This window comes from Plasmodium fragile (assembly GCF_000956335.1).
Source record: "Plasmodium fragile strain nilgiri unplaced genomic scaffold supercont1.114, whole genome shotgun sequence".
Classification (NCBI taxonomy): Eukaryota; Apicomplexa; class Aconoidasida; order Haemosporida; family Plasmodiidae; genus Plasmodium; species Plasmodium fragile.
The window spans coordinates 1-20,533 of record NW_012192694.1 but is presented as its reverse complement, the minus strand read 5'-3'; the positions used below and the strand labels follow the sequence as shown (position 1 = coordinate 20,533).

Below are 20,533 nucleotides of genomic sequence, written 5' to 3'. Positions count from 1 at the left end.
ACACCCGGGAATGCACACATATACACACATGTACATTAAAGAAATGGCACAAGTTGTAAAATTTATTTAACACATACATATATACGTGCAATGTTACCAAGTAGATGGCCCTTTAAGTTTTCTTTTTTTTTTGGAACACCTTTTGATTATCCAAAAAAAAAAAAAGGAATGCATACATATATATTGTAGTGAGTATGATCATATATGCATAAAAAGGGTCTCCTATGCTTATATACATGCACGGGGTACCTTACACAATGCGCTCTTCCCAAGGGGGAAAAACATTCACTGGGGGAAAACGAACTGTGTCTACGATAATTCTATAACGATACTTTTTGTGAATGTACCAATTGAGCGGGGGGAAGGAGCAACACAACGAGTGACAAAACGTAGAGAACGTCAAAACAATGTCCATCCTTCAGCTATCAATTTGTTTTTTTTTTGTTTTTTTTTTGTTTTTTTTTGGTTTTTTTTTTTTTTTTTGTCGGATCCTTTGCTCATTTTTTGTTCTTTCCTTTTTAGCAAATACAAAAAATTATAACTATGCTTACGCCACGAACAGGTCCGTTTGCATATGTTCATTTGGAACAGGGGTGCCATATAACTACCCTTACACCTTGACGGCGTCACTCCCCTGTGTGTGTAGGTATATAGAACGTGGGGAATTACGTGTACATGTGCGCATTTGAATGTTGCCCTCTCAGTTTTCCTACACACGTTTGGTGCTCTATGTGCATTTTTGTTCAACAGTTCAGTGTGGCGGGTACCACAGATAGAATGAAATAAAAACAACATGTAAATCATGTGGAGATGACGTTGCCGTATTTTGGGACATGTCCCTTATCGAACCACTAAAAAAATGAACTTTATTTTTTTGTGTGCAAAGTGAGGACTTTCCCCCCTGCCACAGCACTACATATGCATGCCATACAAGAGTGCACAATGCTTATCCCTTGCTTCGTCCACATTTTCTAATTAGCTACGATTTTTTAAAAAAAACGGTGCTTTCCTCAAAAACGGACAAATTGGCTGCCCAGTTGGCACATTTTCAGTGTACTGTACCCCCGTTTTTTTGTTCATTCCAAGCCGGAAAAAAAAAAGAAAAAACCACGTACAATAGGGAAAAAATAACACCCTGTAACTGTAGCTGTTGATGTGAATGGAAAACAAGTGGAAACTCAAACACAAAGGCGAATGCGATTGCGATTATGATAGCGTATGATGATGCAAATGCCATTGTGCATCTTACCCAAATCGAGTGGAACTGTGCCGCTGTTTCTTTTTCACGCAAGCACTATCGCATAATTAACCTCACACGGAGGATGACAGTGGCCAGAAGAGCCCATACATATAGCTTCCCTTTTGCATACATATGACGTGCTGCCAACGAAGCGTATAATATCACAGGTGGATCTCCTCATGTAAATTTAAAAAAAAAAAAATAAACAAAATACATATATATATATATATATATATATATATATATATATACAGTTAAAAATAGGCCACGGGAAATTATGTAGCTTTTTATTGCTTCTGGATACACAGTTTATTCCATTCCTAAGTAGAGCAATAATTTTACTTAAACAGCTTTTTTTTTTTTTTTTATTTTACATGTATATGAATGAAATTACATGCATACACTTTTGTGCAATTTTTTTTTTTCCCACCTAAATTAATATAATTTGTTCCGACATTTCATATGTACATGAACTTCTTTCCTTCATGCATTAAGCTTAATTTCTTTATTTCCCTTTTATCGTATTATATTTCCATTTTTGTTTGTTCTTTTTTTTTTTTTTTTTTATTTTTTTATTTTTTGCATATTTTTGCATAACCATTGATTCAGTTTTCTTTTCTTGTTTTTTTCTTTTTTTTTTTTTTTTCACCCCCCCTGGTGAACTGATCACTCTGTTTCTTTTTTTTTTTTTTAAGATCTTACTTCACGGTAACGCGAATTAACAGGCATAAAGAGTGTAAGCAGATCTTGTTTGAACGTTTTCGTAATTATAAGTTTGTAGCATGCATAGGCATAAATGTTTGCATATGTTCTTTACATATATATGCATTCGTAGGCGCATGAGTTTGGAACGCACAAGCCCTTAGGCCCATGCAAGAGCGTCGTACGTAAAAAAGCCTGACCCCATTTTCTGCTTCCAACGCGACAAGTGAGACAGTACCTCGTGCACGTGTTAGAAGCAGAGAGAAGGGCTGCATGTGCCTATGATCAACATCGCGTGAGCATACATTGTGTAAAAATATAATTTAATTAGAACGGGTCAGCAGTAAAGCGCGCAGGTGTATTTTGTATATGTACATGTACATGCATATATACATGTGTATAATTGCGCTTCCCCCCCAAGTGTGTGCATATGCAAGAATTGTTTGTCCCAGGAAGGTCAGTGAGGGATAATTAATTGGTGGCGAGCGGTTATCCAGCAGTAATTTTGTCCTGACTGATCTGCTTTCGAAAATTAACAACCCATTGGGAGTGACGAAGCGGACGAAGGAAAAGTTCAACACGTACCCCCCACCCCACAAACCGCTGCAAAAATGAAACTCAACAAAGTGTTCCCCTGCGCACTACTCATCTGTGCGCTTCTCCCCAGTTGGGTACCCCAAAATTACAATGTGCTGTGCGAAAGTAATGAAGGAAAAGTAGAGGATAAGGACAAGAGTAAAGAAGAAACAAAGAAAGATACAGACAATATACCAGAAATTAGCGACAATGAAAAACCAACGTCAGGAATAGAACAACATCAGTACCAAACGGAGGTAACCAGACTGATGGACATAATTGTGAATTCCTTGTACACGCAAAAGGAGGTGTTTCTTAGAGAATTAATTTCCAATGCAGCTGACGCGTTGGAGAAAATTCGATTCATGTCCCTCTCGGATGAAAAAGTATTAGGAGAGGAAAAAAAATTGGAAATAAGGATATCAGCCAACAAGGAAAAGAACATTTTATCCATCACAGACACAGGAATTGGTATGACCAAGGAAGACCTGATTAACAATTTGGGAACGATCGCCAAGTCAGGGACTTCAAACTTTTTGGAAGCTATATCAAAAAGTGGAGGTGACATGAGTCTGATAGGTCAATTTGGTGTAGGTTTTTACTCTGCATTTTTAGTGGCAGACAAGGTTATTGTGTACACAAAGAATAATAATGATGAACAGTACATTTGGGAATCCACGGCCGATGCTAAATTTTCCATTTATAAGGACCCTAGGGGATCAACCTTGAAGAGAGGAACAAGAATATCGTTACACTTGAAAGACGACGCCACCAACCTCATGAATGATAAGAAACTGGTGGACTTGATTTCCAAGTACAGTCAGTTCATTCAATATCCCATTTATCTGTTACACGAAAATGTGTACACGGAGGAAGTTTTGGCCGATATAGCCAAAGAAATGGAAAACGATCCAAACTATGACAGCGTTAAAGTGGAGGAAAGTGATGACCCAAACAAAAAAACAAGAACTGTAGAGAAGAGGGTTAAAAAATGGAAACTAATGAATGAGCAAAAGCCTATTTGGTTAAGGCCACCCAAAGAATTAACCGATGCAGATTATAAGAAATTTTTCAGTGTACTCTCCGGATACAATGATGAACCTTTATATCACATACACTTCTTCGCAGAGGGAGAAATCGAATTTAAGTGTTTAATATACATCCCATCCAGAGCTCCAACTATAAATGACCAATTGTTCACAAAACAAAACTCCATCAAATTATACGTCAGGAGAGTTCTTGTGGCAGATGAATTTGTTGAATTCCTTCCCAGATATATGAGCTTTATAAAGGGAGTAGTAGATAGTGATGATCTCCCCCTTAATGTGTCGAGAGAGCAATTACAACAGAATAAAATTTTAAAAGCTGTGTCGAAAAGAATTGTGAGAAAGATCCTGGATACCTTCCGTACCCTGTATATAAATGGAAAAAAGAACAAGGAAGATTTGAGAGCAGAACTTGCAAAGGAAACCGATGAAGAGAAAAAAAAAGAAATCCAAAAAAAAATTAATGAACCAAGTACATACAAATTAATATACAAAGAGTACAGGAAATATTTAAAAACAGGATGCTATGAGGATGATATTAACAGATCTAAAATTGTTAAGTTACTTTTATTTAAAACTATGTTGCACCCAAAGAGCATTTCGTTAGATACCTATGTAGAAAATATGAAACCGGATCAGAAGTTTATCTACTACGCTTCAGGAGAATCATATGAATATTTGTCCAAAATTCCACAGTTGCAAATTTTTAAAAAGAAAAACATCGACGTGGTCTTTTTAACCGAGTCTGTGGATGAGTCCTGCGTTCAGAGGGTACAAGAATATGATGGAAAAAAATTCAAGTCCATTCAGAAGGGAGAAATTACCTTCGACTTAACTGATGATGAGAAAAAAAAAGAAGAAAAAGTAAAAAAAATGTACAAAGCATTGATTGATGTCATTTCGGATACCTTGCGAAATCAAATTTTCAAGGTGGAAATTTCGAGAAGACTGGTTGATGCTCCTTGCGCTGTGGTGTCTACTGAATGGGGATTATCAGGACAAATGGAAAAGCTAATGAAAATAAATGTTAATAATTCAGACCAAATCAGAGCTATGAGTGGCCAAAAAATCTTAGAAATTAATCCAGATCATCCAATCATGATCGACTTATTAAAAAGGTCAGTTTCAAATCCCAAAGATTCTGAATTAACTGAAAGCATTAAAATTATTTACCAGTCTGCCAAATTGGCATCTGGCTTTGACTTGGAGGACACTGCAGATTTGGCCCAAATTGTGTACGACCACATTAATCAGAAATTGGGAGTAGACAACAACCTCAAGATTGATGATTTGGACCCAGCCATTTTCGAGGCCAAGAAATTGGAACAGGAGGACTCTGCCGATGGTCACAAATTCCATGAGGAGATCAACATCGACGACGAGATTAAGAAGCAGGACTCTGCGACCGGGTCCACTCCCAAGAACGACGAATTGTAAGCTCGTCGCGGGTCAGCACAGAGGCATACGTATATACGTCCACACATACATGTGTGTGTATATATATGTTTACCTACCTGTGAATTCGCATCGGGTGGAGCGCGGAAAAGCACACCAAGTTGTGCCTCCACCGGTGGTATTGATGGAGATAGCAGCATACGGACCGCATCAGCGGTAGCCATTGTGGCAGTATTCTTGGATGAATGAAGACGTGTCTCACTAATGCGAATGTGAACCACCCCCCCACGCGACATCAGCAAAAATACCAATATAACATGCATCAGTTTTCTTTTTTTTTTTTTTTCTACATGTGCCCATTTATGTTAGCCCATAATTGTATACAAACGCGTGGTATTCTTTTTTTTTTTTTTTTTTTTTTTTTTTTTTGGATATATATTTATGCAACTGCGAGAATTTTGCTCATTTTTTTTTTTTTTTTTTTTTTTTTTTTTTGCATTCTTTTTTTATTCTTTTACAGTTCTCATTTTAAATAAAAGCACCCTTTTTATGTGTGTTCATAAAAACGCTTTTACGTAGCTTTTCATTGAAGATAAAAAAAAGAAAAAAAAAGCTCTACAACTGCATGTGTATGGGATGCACATTTACGTGTACGCGACAATGATATAAATGAGCATATTTTTCCTACCCAAGCAATTTGCATATATTACGTATGTACACATAATTTTTTATGCAGACGTGGTTAAGAGTAACCCTTTTACCAGATCAATGTTGTGCACAAATACAATTATGAAAGTTTTCCTCCTGTCGTTAAGCAAACTGGTAAAGAATAAAAGTGTGATGTCAGACACTTATTCCATCCCACGTAAGGTGAACACAGAAGAGGATTTTTCACGCATCCCTCGTGTGGGTTGTACAGTGGAAAGCGCTGAAAAGGTACCATTCTGCGTAATGGCTTCTTCTACTCCGCTGAGAGTATGCCTAAACGGGTTGTAGCCCATTTTTTACTTATTGCTTGAATTCTGGAAGCATAAAATTTGAGTTGCTTTTTCTGCCATTTGATTCAACCTACAATGAGCTCAACTTGGAACCGCGCAAGTATACAGCATGCAGAGCACCCTAAACTAGCTAAGACCGCACCGTGTTAATAAGGATGACGACATGTTTTTCTACCCCATTGTAATATTCGCATTTCGTTTGTCCGCAGAAAAAACATGTCGGGGTGCCCCCACCCACCCACTGCGTAGGACCATGGTTTGACTGCACATTTGCAATTGACAAAAAAAAAAAAAAAAAAAATGCAGAAATACATAAATACGTATGGAGTATATGGCAAATCGATACACATATGAATGTAATCGTTTGCTCTCTTCTTCAATGACGAGCGAGCGGTGAAGCTGGAACAATTTTTAAAACTTAACTTTATTATGGCGCCCATGTCGCGGAACAGCAACGTACGCGCAACGCCTAGGAACCCTTTTATTTTAAAAGTTTTCCATTAAATGGTTTACCAATCATCCTTGTCACGTGGTTATCCAACGTACGTATATTTTCAAAATGCGTCCGCAGCAAAAAAGTAAAAACGAATTTCCCTTACCATATATCCTTAACTTTTTTTTTTACAACGTGATGATAAATGAAAACGGCGATGCTTTTACTTGTAAGTCCTTTTTAGCTATGTGAAAGGGGCTACATGAAGCGAAATGAGCGTCAAAAGCGAGTAGTTTTCAATCTGATAAAATGAGGAAATGGAAATGGGAGGTTAACAAAAGGGGTCTTCGACTTTGTCGCAAGTGCTGTTGGCATGCGTGCAGCCGCTCTGTTACGTTTCCAATGTGCATGTCCATACGCCTTTAGAGGACACATCCAAACACGTGACATCATTTCTGAGAAGTATGCGTAATGTGATGGTGGACAATACACCAACATTTTACGCCGCTCGGTTTTTCTTTTTCCATCTTTAATGTAACAGCTTAACATTTCCTCATGTGTGGATGTATCTTTAAAGCTACATATGACTAACTGGTTTAGGGTCCACTTACAATTTCTGTTGCCCCATAGGGAAAATCCTCCTGAAGCCATCACAAAGGCATGCAAAAGGAGCTAGACGCGTATGATGGATATACACTGTAAATATGAATTGTGCTCTCATATATTTATACGGTTAAAACAGATAACACTGATTCCTCGAAAATGGCAATAACGATCGAGTTTTCGTAAAAAAAAAAAAGAAAGCGGCGTTGTGGTTGCTCTTCACCTGTACACAATCTATGCGCAGACGTTCTTACGACGTATCCATAACAATATCTGCTCTATAAACAATTTTGTGATTATTTAAATGTTGTTTTTTTTCTTTCGGATTGTAAAATTACTTTGTTTGTGCTCCTACCAAAAATATAATGTTTTTTCGCGGCACTTTATATATAAGCTCACCCATTGGGCAACCAAATTGGCTTCCTACACACCAACGAAATGGCATACAAATTTTGTGTGTTCGCACGGAGTATCCTAATGGGCGTCCGTATGCACGCTTCTAAACTTTCGTTGCAACAGTAGCGCCCACACACAAAAAAGAGCAAACAAAACGGTTAAAGGGAAAGGCGAAAAAGAAATGTAGATTCTTAAATGTCTATACGTTTGGGTAAAAAAAAAAAAAAAAGAAAAAGAAAAAGCGTAACTGGGTTTTTCCAAAGTGTATAACCCCTAAACCATTTCGACCAACTAAGGAAGAGAGGCGTGACAAAATCTGAGCAAAGCTTTGTAGCACCTACTGTGTAGTATGTAATGTGTAGAGCGCAATGTGTGATGCGTAGTACACGATGCATGTTGCGTTGTGAGAATCGACGGGCACTCTCCTGCAGATTCACCGACACGCACATTCAAACGAGTTCAAATAACATGTTAGCGCTTTTTTCTGATTCAAATAAAAAGTGCAGGAGAAGAACTTTCTTCACACTTTTGCTAGGAGCATTGCTCACGTTTTTTTTTTTTTGCCAGTGGAGATTTCCTTCCAAAGAGTGCTTACGTATTGCTAAGCGCTTGTACTGGTTCCCAGCTTGGGAAAAAAATTATCTCCAATAATTAGGGGCTTCTTAGGGTGAGGGCTCTACCATAAAGGAGAACGCAAAAATTCTCCAGCCCCGTGAACACACAGTTGAGGGGTTCCCTCAGAACGGTGTTGACGCTACGAGGGCTACCACAACGGCGGAGTGGCACGAGCCTAACTCGTTGAAATAAACCAGGTGTGGGGACCCTATTGGCTGTACACCATCACACGGCCGCGTGAACACACCACTGCGTGACCTTATCACCGCTTCAGCCACGAACGAAATGGAGAACGGGCTGCTGAAAGGTGGGTCCCCCTTCAAGCGAAAGCACCAGCACACGAATGAGCATGCACAGTATGAAATGCCCAAGAGTAGGCTCCTCCACCTGATAACGCGAATTGGAATATCGATCATAAGCATCCTGGTAATTACCCTTTTCGTAAAAAGCAACAGTAACAGTAATATCATTATATATAGCAAGAGCACGCCGGAGTTTCCCATCATGGCCATAGACGATACGACAAGCGAGCTGTTTAACTCCTGTGGTTTCCCCCCCAACAGCAAAGAGCTGGTGTACAGCAGTTTAGAAAAATGGGGATTTCACTTGTCCGATATCGCAGACCCAGAAGTGAACAAAAATTATAAAGAAGCCGATTTGGACAATTACAAGTATTCAAAAAAAACGTACAAAAATATTTTGTTTTCTTTCTTTGAAAAAAGGGAAAGTAGTCAAATAGAAAAAAATTCCCTGTTGTACAAATACCTGCAAATACTTCAAACGAAGGAAATAAATAGCTTTTATGATTTTCTGCACAATTTTTTGGTGCTGCAAGATTTAAATTGTTTGCCTGTTAATTACAAAGGGACATACATAAATGGGAAGCTGTTCTTGTCTAATCATATGCAGGAAATATTCAAAGCGGAATTAACCGATGTGCACACGCTAATCAATGAGGGGCCATACCTATATGTAACATTTCATGGAGGAAGGAAAAAAAACTCCATTCATAATATCTGTAAATTCTCCAGGGATGGTTATTACCTAGGATCTGTACTGCTACCTTTTGAAGAAAAAGGGAAATTCTTTAACTCCGTAAGCCTAAGGGGATTGCTACTTCATCAAAATGGCGTGTATGTTACGGACTCATTTAAAGAAAACTCCAAAATATTTTATTTTAGTGAAAGTATCAAGGAGCTATCAAATAGGAGGGCTTATGTCTCCACCTTTATCGAACAAGACCCACAGAGTAACCCACTCATGATACACCCTTATGGCATTAAAAAAAATGATCAGTACTTATACATAAGTTCCCAGAACACGAGCACTGTATTACGCTTCGACGCTAACAGCGGAGAACTGGGTCAGCCAATAAATTTGTATAAAGACATTTCAAACGGACTAGTTATAAAGCTTAATAAAAATGAAGAAATCCGTGGCCTCGATTTCGATTCCATGGGGAGATGCTACGTTTCGAATAAACAATCTGGGGTTCAAGTATATGACCAGAATTTTAATTTAGTAAAAATTATTCCTGTTTTTTCTCCAATTTCAATTTTATATCACAAAGAAAGTAATCACATATTTGTCGGTAGCTCCAAAACGCATGATATTAAAGAATATGACGTTAACAATTTTGAGCTAATTAAAGTGATCAAGCACCCCCTTCTTCGACACGTGGCGGGTATCATCATTCACGAGGATTCCCTCTTTGCTGTCTCACAGAGGAAGAACAAACTGCTTGAGTTTTCCATTTCGACGACGCTCCTCAAGAAGGTCCTCGTGGACGACTTCGCCGATGTAGGGGAGCGCGTCATACTATCGCCCACTTGATGGCCCACCCCCAATGCGGGTGTGTTGATGGCCAGTGCCTGTTGGGGGCATCTTCATCTGTGTGCACTAGGTAACTATACATGTAAAATACACGTATGTATGTACCTTTGTGCAACCTTTCTACATGCATAGTTGAGAGTGCCCTTGTAAAAATGTCCACCTCTTCGACGTTTCTCCTCTCTCCCAGTTTTTTTCCCCCCCCCCCCCCCCCTTTTTTTCTAAACAACTTGACTATTTAAAAAAAAAAAAAAAGAACGCAACGCGTAATGGCATAAAAGACATCCCCATTTTTACAACCTCAAATGGGTTGCCAAACGGTTTGGAAGCAGACTGTGTAAAGGACCATCCATGATACCCTCTTTTTTCCCATTTTACGCTGAATTCACGCGCATAATGGAGAAGGGGCACATCCGGTGTGTGTGTGCCGCATACGGTGAATACATGCACATTCAACACATTGTATTTCGGTGCCCAGTAATCCTCGCGTAAATACATATGCGTCGAATTTTTTTGGCGATTTTTTTTTCCTTTTTAGCCCTCCTTAAAGTGCACCGATGTGAGACATTCCCACCGGGGACACAAAATCACTGTTTGCATCGCGCCACGACTTTGTTATAGCCAGAATGGGTTTGCTTTCAAGCCGCCGGCCCTACCCATTTAAATCGTGCTTCCCCTTCGGTGAGCCCAGCTTGACATAACATGAAGTGGCTACCCATCTTCCCGTTTTTTCCCGCGTGTTGCATCTCCCCCAGCAGCATGATGCGCGAGCTTTGCTACGTACGCAGCTTGGGCCTATCCCCGATGAAGCCGAAAAAAAGCGCATTCAAATTGACACATACGGGAGGGACACGCCTCTTCTACTCTAGCAGCGAGGTGAGTAACTTTTACGGCATTAAGGAAAGCGGATTCAGCAACAGCCGACCGCCCCCGTACTTACTCCGCTTTGACAAGTGTAATGATATCATAGCATACACAAGCGAAATAGATAATGAATCATTGAAACAAATAAAAAACCTAGCCATGCTCGACATCATAAAAGGACATGTGACAATCCTCCCAGATGTACACCTAGGAAAAGGAATCATAATTGGCTCTGTATTTTTAACGAACCATTTTATTATCCCCAACGGGGTCGGAGTTGACATAGGATGTGGCGTTTTGTGTGTTAAAATTAACAAGTTAAAAAAAAAAGACCTCCATGAGGATGTCATAAATAATATATACAAGAAGATAAAGCGGAACATTCCTTTAAGTTTCGATTATCATGAGAAGGAAGTGTTTGATGCAAAAAATGTGCTAGACGGGTTGGTGTCCAAGTATGCTAGCAGCAACATGGCTCATATAATGAGGCCTAAACATTTGAAGCAAATGGGGACGCTAGGCGGCGGGAACCATTTTATCGAAATTGCATATGACGCATCAGATGATAAGAACGAGGAACCGCCAAATGGTAACCTATCAGGAGACACCAATCAGGATGGCACTGCACGCAGCTACAGATGCGAACAAAACCATTCCCCAGAATCTGATATTTACATTTTAATACACTCCGGCAGTAGAAATATCGGCAAGAGGACAGCTGAATTTTATGATGACTTGGCTAGCCAAGAAAGCAAAGTAAAAAGAAACGATTTAGCCTATCTAGACTTGAGAAAAAAACAGGGACAAAATTATCTACAGGATATGCAATTATGTCAGGAGTATGCAAAATATAATAGAATCTACATGATGAAAATTATTGAAAAAATTATCAACGAAGAAGTTAATTGCACACTTGATTGGCCAAATGCCATAAATATACATCACAATTTCTGCAGCCACGAATTGGTAACCTATCTCCACAATGGGGAAGTAAAAACGGAACACATGTATGTAACAAGGAAAGGCGCAACCTCATCCAAGAAAAATCAATTAGGCATCATCCCGGGAAATATGAAGGCCGGTTCTTATATCGTCCGAGGAAAGGGCAGCAAGCTATCCTACAATTCCTGCTCGCACGGTTGTGGCAGGGTGCTGAGCAGAACGCATGCAAAAAAAATAATTAATCAAGCAGACTTTGTAAACATCATGAGGGGCGTACGATGTGACACCAATGCCAAAATTCGCGATGAGGCTCCTCAGGCGTATAAAAATTTGAATCAGGTTTTGCGAAACCAAGATTCGCTTATACATGTCGTTCGCTGTCTTCTGCCCCTGATTAATGTCAAGGGGGGTTAGTCGCGCCCCTGGGGGTGCGGAGCAGCGAGGGTATGCAACGAGTGGGATCTGAATGGGTACCCCTATGACGGGTGCTTTCGCAATGCTGCCGAGCCTCTTTTGCCATAGTAACGCATATGTGCGCGCTTTGGCACAAAAAGCAATGCCTACAAAGCGTGCAGATACATGCTCTATGCACACGTACCACATAAGTGTGTAACTTTTTTTTGTCAGCATTTGACGCTATAATTAGGTTTGTTCCTTTTAATATCGTGTTTTATAACGACCCCGTTTATTTTATTTTTATTTTATTAATTCCTACTTTGTTTTTTTATGTCCCCCTTTAAATATCAGCCCCATTCGTTTATTTACTTGGTGACGCTTGGAACAAGGCGGAAGCTTTTTTCGTTGGGGATATTTTGAAGAACTTCCCCCAAGCAAGTATCCAACATGGTCATATTCGCCCCTTTTTTAAGAAGCAACATGTGTTATATTTGTCCTTTTTTCATTTATTTTTTTTTCTGTTCTTTTTGATGTCTTTGTAACCCTCTACAATTCGCCTCCATTCTTAGTTCACCTTTTTTATAAACAGCGCGTGGCGCCTGTTGTTCTCCATTTCGTGTCACATCAGAAAAAAAAAAAAAAAAAAAGGTAAAACGAGAAATGTGCGAAACAATTCGTTAAGTAAAATTGCTACAAAATTAAAGAAGAAAAGAAAATTTGTTTGTATACCTCATTGCTTAATTTTTAACATCACATTTGTCCCTTATTAGAACCATTTTTTAAATGCGTTTTTATTCTGAGCTGCACACAAAAGCCAACCCGGATGCCTAATGTGACATATACAATTTTTCTGAATGGAAAAAAAAAAATAATAAAATAAAATACTTTTGATTCCGCAGGGGAAGCATAAAAAATAGCGGCGTCAAGAACGGCATAGGAAAAATGTATTAACATAGTAACTTCTCAGCATAGTAACATTTTTGTGCATCCTCAGATAAACTTATAAATGACCACGTAGGTAGGTACACGTGCGTGTATGTTTTTGTAACCATCACAGCCCCTAGCATCAGATTAAAATGCCAAGGCGCGAGGAAAATGCTTAGGTGCTCATAAAGCGATGATGCGGAAGAAATGAAATCAGGGCTAGGACTAAAATGAAAAAACCCAAAAGAGCTAGAGGCCTAAAGCGACAAAGAAAAGCAACCGCACCAAGCAGAGTACAACCCAGGGAAGGAAAAATATACGGGTTGCAAGTTGCGCGGGGGATGAACTAAGCTGAAAAATGTAAGAAGCTGAGAAAACTGATAAACTGATGTATTGAATTGAACAACAAACAAAACCAAGGAACAAATCGAAAAATAAAATCCGCATGTTGAACTAAGCTTTTTACATCTGTGCGTATTTACAACAAAAAATAAATATATTAAAATTATAGAACATAGGAACTGTCACAGTTACAAATGCAAATAGGCAAGAAAAAAAAAAATATATATATATATATATATAATATGACCCATGCATGCGTAAATAGATACAAATAAGTATACTCCGTTTGTATAACCGCAAGAACAACTTCAAACAAGGAACGGGGTAATCTAATGCTAGAAAAATGAGCACCCGATAGATCATGCGCAACTACTTTAGATGCAGTAGTGGAGTAGTCCCAACCTCTTTCGCAGTAGTCAAAACTGGGAGTTCACTAGAAGAATGGAGTCGACTGGTTTGGGCAAAACGTATTCATTTATTCTACCGCACTTGCATATACACGCACCTGTAGGTATATACCTCTAGAGTTATATATGTTATTTTATATGCCCTCACATGCACGAACCCAAAATATTATAGTAGTGGACCCCGTTGTTTCTGGCATCGCCTTTTACGCGCGCATAGATATATAATGGTAACCACAAATAAAATTGAAAAGAAATATTAGGAAGATATGATACATAGCATATTTCTTTGAACATTACGTGAGAAGTCTTTTTACTGCGCGCACGCATGGCGCAAGAAAGTAAAAACAAAATAAAAAAAAATTGTCATCTAGAAAGTTAGAGTTATGTCATAGGCGCATGTCAGCCCTGTAAGGAGTATACATAATGCCCTGGCAGGAGTAACAACTAATCTAAGTGCGCCCCCTCGTGGAACTGCGCGCCCAAGTTGTTCGCACAATACTAACGTGCAACCGTACGTACAAAAAATCTGATAATACAAAATTCAGTTCAAATAGGGCCAACAGGGAGGACCCTACTCTCCCCCAAAAAGTTTTTACATCCAACTCTGCAACAAAACAGAACGAGGAGGAAGAAATTTTCCCTACTTTTCATCAGAGATCATTACTAATGCCTGAGCACAGCTCACGTGCATATTTACGTGTGACATGCTGGCGAATGAAGCCTATCTCCACAAAAATGAGCTGCAGTCCCGCAACTTTTCCTGAAGAGAACAGAAAAGAAAAACGAGCACTGAAGAAATGGCGGGCGATGTCATCGATTTCGTCTTCACCCTCATACTAGATACAGAAATATATTTTTGCGTATTCGTGTTATTAACCTATTTAACAACTAGGAAAATAAATAAAATAATTCAATCCAATTTTTACCAAAAAGACGCACTCCTAAATAGACTATCGAAGAATTTCTACATAACAGATGTGAAGGCCTACTTTAGCCCCCTGAAATATATGCGTAAGAGTGCACTGTATCACACGTATTATTTGTCGTCCGTTCTGGTTTTAATTTATTTATTCAGACTGTATTCTTCCTACAAACGATGGATTAAATTTTACTTTTTTTCCCTATTGAATATTTCTACCGACCCCTCCGCACTATCTGATCATGATGATTTTGATGCCCACTACGATGGAAAATCGAGTCATTTTGGCATTGGCCACTTGGTTGCCTTCCTCTTGGGCATCATTATTTCGTTCATATATTATAAGTACCTTTGTAAAATATTTAAAGGGAAGCACAAATATGTAAAGGTGCACAAGTCCAGTTTGCTGCCCCAGTGTTTTGATCTAGCCAAAACAAATTTCAGGGAATACGTAAAAGTGAAACCAAAGAAGGGATCAAAATTTAAGTTCCATTTGGACACCAACATTAAGGCGCATCCCACATTAAGTAGCGGGCCTGCTGCCACCGGAAATGGAAAAAGCGGAAACGGCAGTGGTGCTGGTACCAGCGCCCCCACCCCAGTTACTCCAAAGACAAAGAGAAACATCCTGTTCCGTATGTTCGACATCGGGTACCTTAAGAACCACGTCCTCTATGATGAGAATGTACTCTACGAAGATCAACTGAAGAACAAGGGACAGACCGACCAGAAGAACAAACGACAGTTATGGTTACTGTTTATCAAGTTAATGGAGAAGCTCCTAGTAGCGATCATCAATTTAATTAATATAATAATAAACGAGATTGGAAAGGGTGCTTCCGGAAAAACGGCTCAACCTCCTGCTGGTCAAGCTGCCACTAGTCAAGCTGCTACTGGTCAGGAGGGGCCACAGACCGCCGCTGCAGGGGGTGAAACTGCGCAGGAAGGGATGAAACAAACGGTGGATGGAGAAGCCACTATGGAGGAGAATAAACCAGAAGAGGAAGAACCCACTACAGGAGTCAATCAGCCAGAGGAAGATGAACACACTACGGAGGAGAAACAACTAGAGGGGGAAAATGGCACTACGGAGGAGAAACAATTAGAGGAGGAAAAAGCTATTACGGAGGAGAAAGAAACACAGGAGGAAGAAGCCATTACAGAGGAGAAACAACAAGAGGGGGAATCCCCTGAAGCGGAGACCATACCGACCCACGTAGAATCCCCTACAGAGGGACAATCAAGCGAAACCCCTCCACAGGAGCAGAGGCAGGAAAAAGACAGCCAAAGTATTATGACACAGATAAAGGAAGAAGCAATGAAAAGTAGTGACATGGAGTACAATGACATAAATCTGTGCGAACTGGATTTAAACCCACACGATCAATTCGTGTGCAACTCCCATTACCATTTTAAGAGCATCGTAGAAGTGCTCATGCTACACATGCCCATGTATTTCCTATTCAAAAATAAGTTCTACGCAAAAGCATTATTCACAATAGCCATGTATATTTGGAATTACTTAGTCTGGAACTTCATAACCCTCCTAGCCATGATCAAGCCGTCACTGTTCGTGTACTACTACGTACTGAATGAACACATAAATCATATCCTATTAAAGAACATCAATGAACACGAGAAAAATATAATTTTGCACTTCTTCTACGGATTCTTTGTTGCCTCACTAATATATTTAAAATTTCATTTCAGCTTGGAGTTTAAGTTGATAAAAGTAGACCACATGAACCACTTCCATAGAATGATTAACGGATGCATAGTACAGGCACACAAATTGAAGTCGACCGGAATAATTAAAAATTTTGAAGCCATGAAAATTTTCCCTTTATGTATTGACTATAAGAAAAAAGGGATCTTCATAGACAGAGGACTGCTGCGAACAGCTGCGGAACTCCAACTTGTACTAAAACAAAGAAAATTAAAGAATGTAAAAATATGCTTTCGCAATATTAAGCAAATTGCTAAATATTGTGATGAAGATACTGCTATGGAAATGTTTAAACAACTGAAATTTGTCTTAGTGAATGAATTGCCCAATCAAGTTGCACTAAACCTCTCTCATATGATCTCAGATGAAATGTACAATCAAATTAAAACAAATTGCATCGATCCGTCTTCTTCGACGCAATCCAAGAAACACCCACCTGATTGCTTATGCGAAATGCTGAAAAAAACTGGCCTTCATGATTATATCAAAGCGGCCATGAGTACTGAAAACTGTAAAGCAGAAAACGAACCCGCGGATCGTGGCCAAGCTTATGTAGATACGTCCGACAAGGCAGATGCAAAAAATGACAAATTGGACGAGCAAGGAGAGGATCCCGTGAAAAAAAAAAAAGGGTCCCAATCTTGGAGGGTAGTCCAAATGTTCGACATCGGGAAGCACCATCAGAAGGAGCAAAAAAAATAAGGACACATAGACCCCAAATAAGTCTACATGCCATTGGAAAAAACGCTGCTGAAGCAAAGAGTGGATGATCCTTATTGAAACACTAAAAAAAAATAAAAAAACAAATTACGAAAAAAAAAAAAAAAAGGGGGGGTTTGCGCATGCCTTCCAAGTCCCTGTGAATATATGCGCGGCCCCACCGTTATTCGCTGTGTGGTGCGTAAGTATGTATGCTTCCCTCTTGGTACGCATACATGCTCGCACGTCGTACCAACGCTGGTTCGGGTTGGACCCAGCTGGCGAACAACCGGCCGCTGCTTTTCCGACAATCCCCCAAACCACGCGTAAGTGTACTCCCTATTTACTTAAACATTTTTTTGAACTTGGTCAATTTTTCTTTATTTGAAGAATATCCATTACGGATTCTGTTTATGTTAATAATTTTCTTCTTTTATTTTTTTCTTCCGATTTAATAACTTGTTTTCCCTTACTATTTTTAAATAACCCCAAATTTTTTTTGAGTACATACCACGTAGGTTGGCCGTTGGCCGTGTGCAAGGTTCTGCCCAAATGGTGCGGATGTTCCAGCGGGTTCCAATCCCAAGGCGTAACATTTCAACCTGTAGCAGAACAACTACCTCCAGCACAAATAGCTCCAACAAAAATGCCCTCAAAAGGGATGCCGGTTCCACTTGGTCTTGTCTGGCTTCTTGTTCAAAAACTTGAAGGGGTTTTTCTCCGGGACGTAGCGATATTTATAATTCTCGTATAGCTCCGAGTGCGTGTAGTACACTGGCAACAGTTCGTCCTTGTCCTCCGTCACAGCCGTTTGCTTCTTCAACCAGTTGTCAAAAATGTGCACACCTTCATCCCAGTCATATTTGTACTCATGGTTCTCCTTCCCACCCTCGGTCTTCTTATTTTTATATTTGTTACTAATTGAGTAAAACTTTTTAAAGTCTTCCTCCAAATCATACGTGTCGTCAAAAATACCCACCCCAATATAAATATTCCCTGCAGGCCCTAAAATTACGTAATCCTTATTGTTTTCAATATTTCTTAAATTTTCCTTCGTCTTTAATAAGCATTTGCACAAATTTAGGGAAGCCGCAACGTAGTCAGCTGATTCTTTGTAAAAGGGTTGCGTGTGTAGATAATTATATTCGCTAAATGCAAAGAGGAATATTTTAACAGGAAGGTACGAACCCGGCCTCATTACTAATTTCAAAGAGCAGAAACCATCAATCGAATTGTTTGTTCCATCGGGATAAAACCATAACTGAAGAGAGTCAAATCCACCGAGGTTAAAAATATCTGACTTGATGGGCTGTCCTAACCTCTTTGGGTATTGTTTGCATAACATGGGGATGAAATTTATGGGCCAAATGAAATTCATACCTACGGATACATTTGCTGGATACGTTTCTGCGGACCCAATAAATTGCACATCAAAATAATTGTTCTGAACTTTCTCTAGGCTTCCAAAACCTGTATTGTTATTGGTCCTTTGGTAATAATTGTTGGAATAATAATTTTCTTCTAATTTTTCCTGGTCAGTAGAATCAAGCAGATCTTTAACCGTATCATCGTAATATTTCCAATTTCCTCTCTTAATATCATTTTCCATTTTCATATTCCACCTCCTTTTTTGTTTAATCCCACTGTCCTTCTTCTTCTGCTCTTCTCTTTTTCTTCCTGTTCGTAAAAACACATTGGATGGGTTTATATATCCTGGAGACTCTGAGTCATACTCGCTTTTCTCGTCCAGCTCTTTTATGTCTTCTCCATGATTTAGGTATATATACCCTGGGTAGTCCCTATCGTATAGTATTTCTCCTAATTGGGAATCCATATGATGATGCTTTCCAACTTTTTTGTACCTTTCTATTTTTTCCTCTGTCGTCAATTTTTTTCCATTGTTCTCCTCCACGCTGCTGCTTTTACGGGGGCTCTGCTCCCCCTCACGGATGATGGAGATCACGTTCTTTTCGAAATCGGGCACGTCCTCCCCTTTGTCCTCCCCAGCGCGGACGTTACCACGCACATCAGTGGCCGCTCTATATAGCGCTTTATTATTTGATGCATTGCGGAGATTTCCATCTGAACCACCGTGCCCGTCGCTCTTCCGCCGATTCGACTCCACAAACTCGTCGTACTCTGAATTATCGAACGGAGTTGCAATTTGGGGCGAAATCTTCACCTTCCTGTTGTCGGCAAATCCCAGGAAGTCCTTCCCATCAATCATCAGAAGAGGTAGTCCTTCATACACAGAAATGTCCTTAGGGTCAACTCCATCAAATGACTCCTCTGGTTCACCACTCCCTCCTTTCGATTCGTCGGATTCTTCCTCCTTCTTATAGTCAGATAATCTTTTGTACAAATCGGGACTAATTTCTTGTAAATTTTCTACTTCTTCTAGATCAAGACAGTCATCATCATATTTGCCCGTGGCCTTTTTCTTCCCATCCTCTGGAAACAAGTTCTTAAATTGTTTGGGGTTAAAGAACATACTTTCAGCGAACAGTTTTTTTTCATATCGTTTTTTTTTTTTTTCATTGTAGCCTTTGTTTCCTTTTAGCAAGTGCGTCCGCAGGGTTTCCCCCCCCGCACGGCTCCCATTTCCTTTCGCGTGTCTTGGCAAAAACTCGTTCTTTGTCAAACCAGACGGATAGGCATACGCATAAGTATAGGTGTGCAGGTGTGCACTTTTAACATGACTCTGTGGACGCCTGCTACTTCCCCGGTAGGTGTTATGCGCGGGACAAATGCTTTGGCCACTTTTGCTGCCCGTGAAAAGGCACAAGCCGTTTTGTAAAAGCACGTAAGCTATCGCAGCGACATTCAGTAGGGCGCGAACGGGAGGCATTATTTCAGGCTGCGGAAATGCGTTTCAGTTCGCTTAGCGCTCCTCATCTTTGAGTATGGAAGTTGCAAAAGCGCAAAGGAGGCGCGTATTGAAGTGGTACAGAAGTTGATTTGGTACAAACGTTGAAAACATTCAAACGTTGAAACGGTACAAATACTACAAATGGTGCACAGCGGTACGGTACTGTTTATTCCTCTCAATTTTGCTCACCCGTTTGCTATTTTTTTTTTTTCATTTTTTGAGAATGGGCAAAATTCTTAATGCGTCACGGATACGTACACATCGCGCAAGTGTGAACTAAAACTCGCTGGAACTCTACCCATTTCGACTCCTTGCTCACACCTAGTTCAGATGGCGGCGCGGAGAGCAGTCCCAGAAATGCAAACGGCGGAAGGAAAAGTGAACCTCCTCTTTTCCTCAAACGAGAACGATATATCACCTGCCAAATTACAGTCAAAATGACACAAATGTGACAACAAAAAAATAAAGTGAAAAAAAAAAAAAAAAAAAAAAAGAGCAGATCGGGGCATGCCGTAACATGCTGCTACACAGCTTGACATATGGAAATGGAAAGCAACAATTATCGGGCAGGGGGGCGACTTGGCTTGTTCACTTTTTCTTCTTGGAAATTT

At 39.7% G+C, this 20,533-nt stretch overlaps 5 protein-coding genes across 5 annotated transcripts; 4 read left to right on the top strand and 1 right to left on the bottom strand.

Annotated features, from left to right (window-relative positions):
• Positions 1-2,553: 2,553 nt before the first annotated feature.
• Positions 2,554-5,001, top strand: AK88_05304 (uncharacterized protein; the record flags this gene model as incomplete). Its single annotated transcript, XM_012482906.1, has 1 exon — positions 2,554-5,001. One exon carries the CDS (start codon positions 2,554-2,556, stop codon positions 4,999-5,001), a length of 2,448 nt encoding a protein of 815 aa, XP_012338329.1.
• A 3,288-nt stretch (positions 5,002-8,289) lies between these two features.
• Positions 8,290-9,837, top strand: AK88_05303 (uncharacterized protein; the record flags this gene model as incomplete). The annotated part of the gene is made up of 1 exon (XM_012482905.1): positions 8,290-9,837. The coding sequence occupies one exon, from the start codon at positions 8,290-8,292 to the stop codon at positions 9,835-9,837; it is 1,548 nt and encodes a 515-aa protein (XP_012338328.1).
• An 801-nt stretch (positions 9,838-10,638) lies between these two features.
• On the top strand, positions 10,639-12,054 carry AK88_05302 (uncharacterized protein; the record flags this gene model as incomplete). Its single annotated transcript, XM_012482904.1, has 1 exon — positions 10,639-12,054. One exon carries the CDS (start codon positions 10,639-10,641, stop codon positions 12,052-12,054), a length of 1,416 nt encoding a protein of 471 aa, XP_012338327.1.
• A 2,452-nt stretch (positions 12,055-14,506) lies between these two features.
• On the top strand, positions 14,507-17,056 carry AK88_05301 (uncharacterized protein; the record flags this gene model as incomplete). Its single annotated transcript, XM_012482903.1, has 1 exon — positions 14,507-17,056. The coding sequence occupies one exon, from the start codon at positions 14,507-14,509 to the stop codon at positions 17,054-17,056; it is 2,550 nt and encodes an 849-aa protein (XP_012338326.1).
• A 649-nt stretch (positions 17,057-17,705) lies between these two features.
• AK88_05300 (uncharacterized protein) lies at positions 17,706-19,901 on the bottom strand (the record flags this gene model as incomplete). Its single annotated transcript, XM_012482902.1, has 1 exon — positions 17,706-19,901. The coding sequence occupies one exon, from the start codon at positions 19,899-19,901 to the stop codon at positions 17,706-17,708; it is 2,196 nt and encodes a 731-aa protein (XP_012338325.1).
• Between the last annotated feature and the right edge of the window lie 632 nt (positions 19,902-20,533).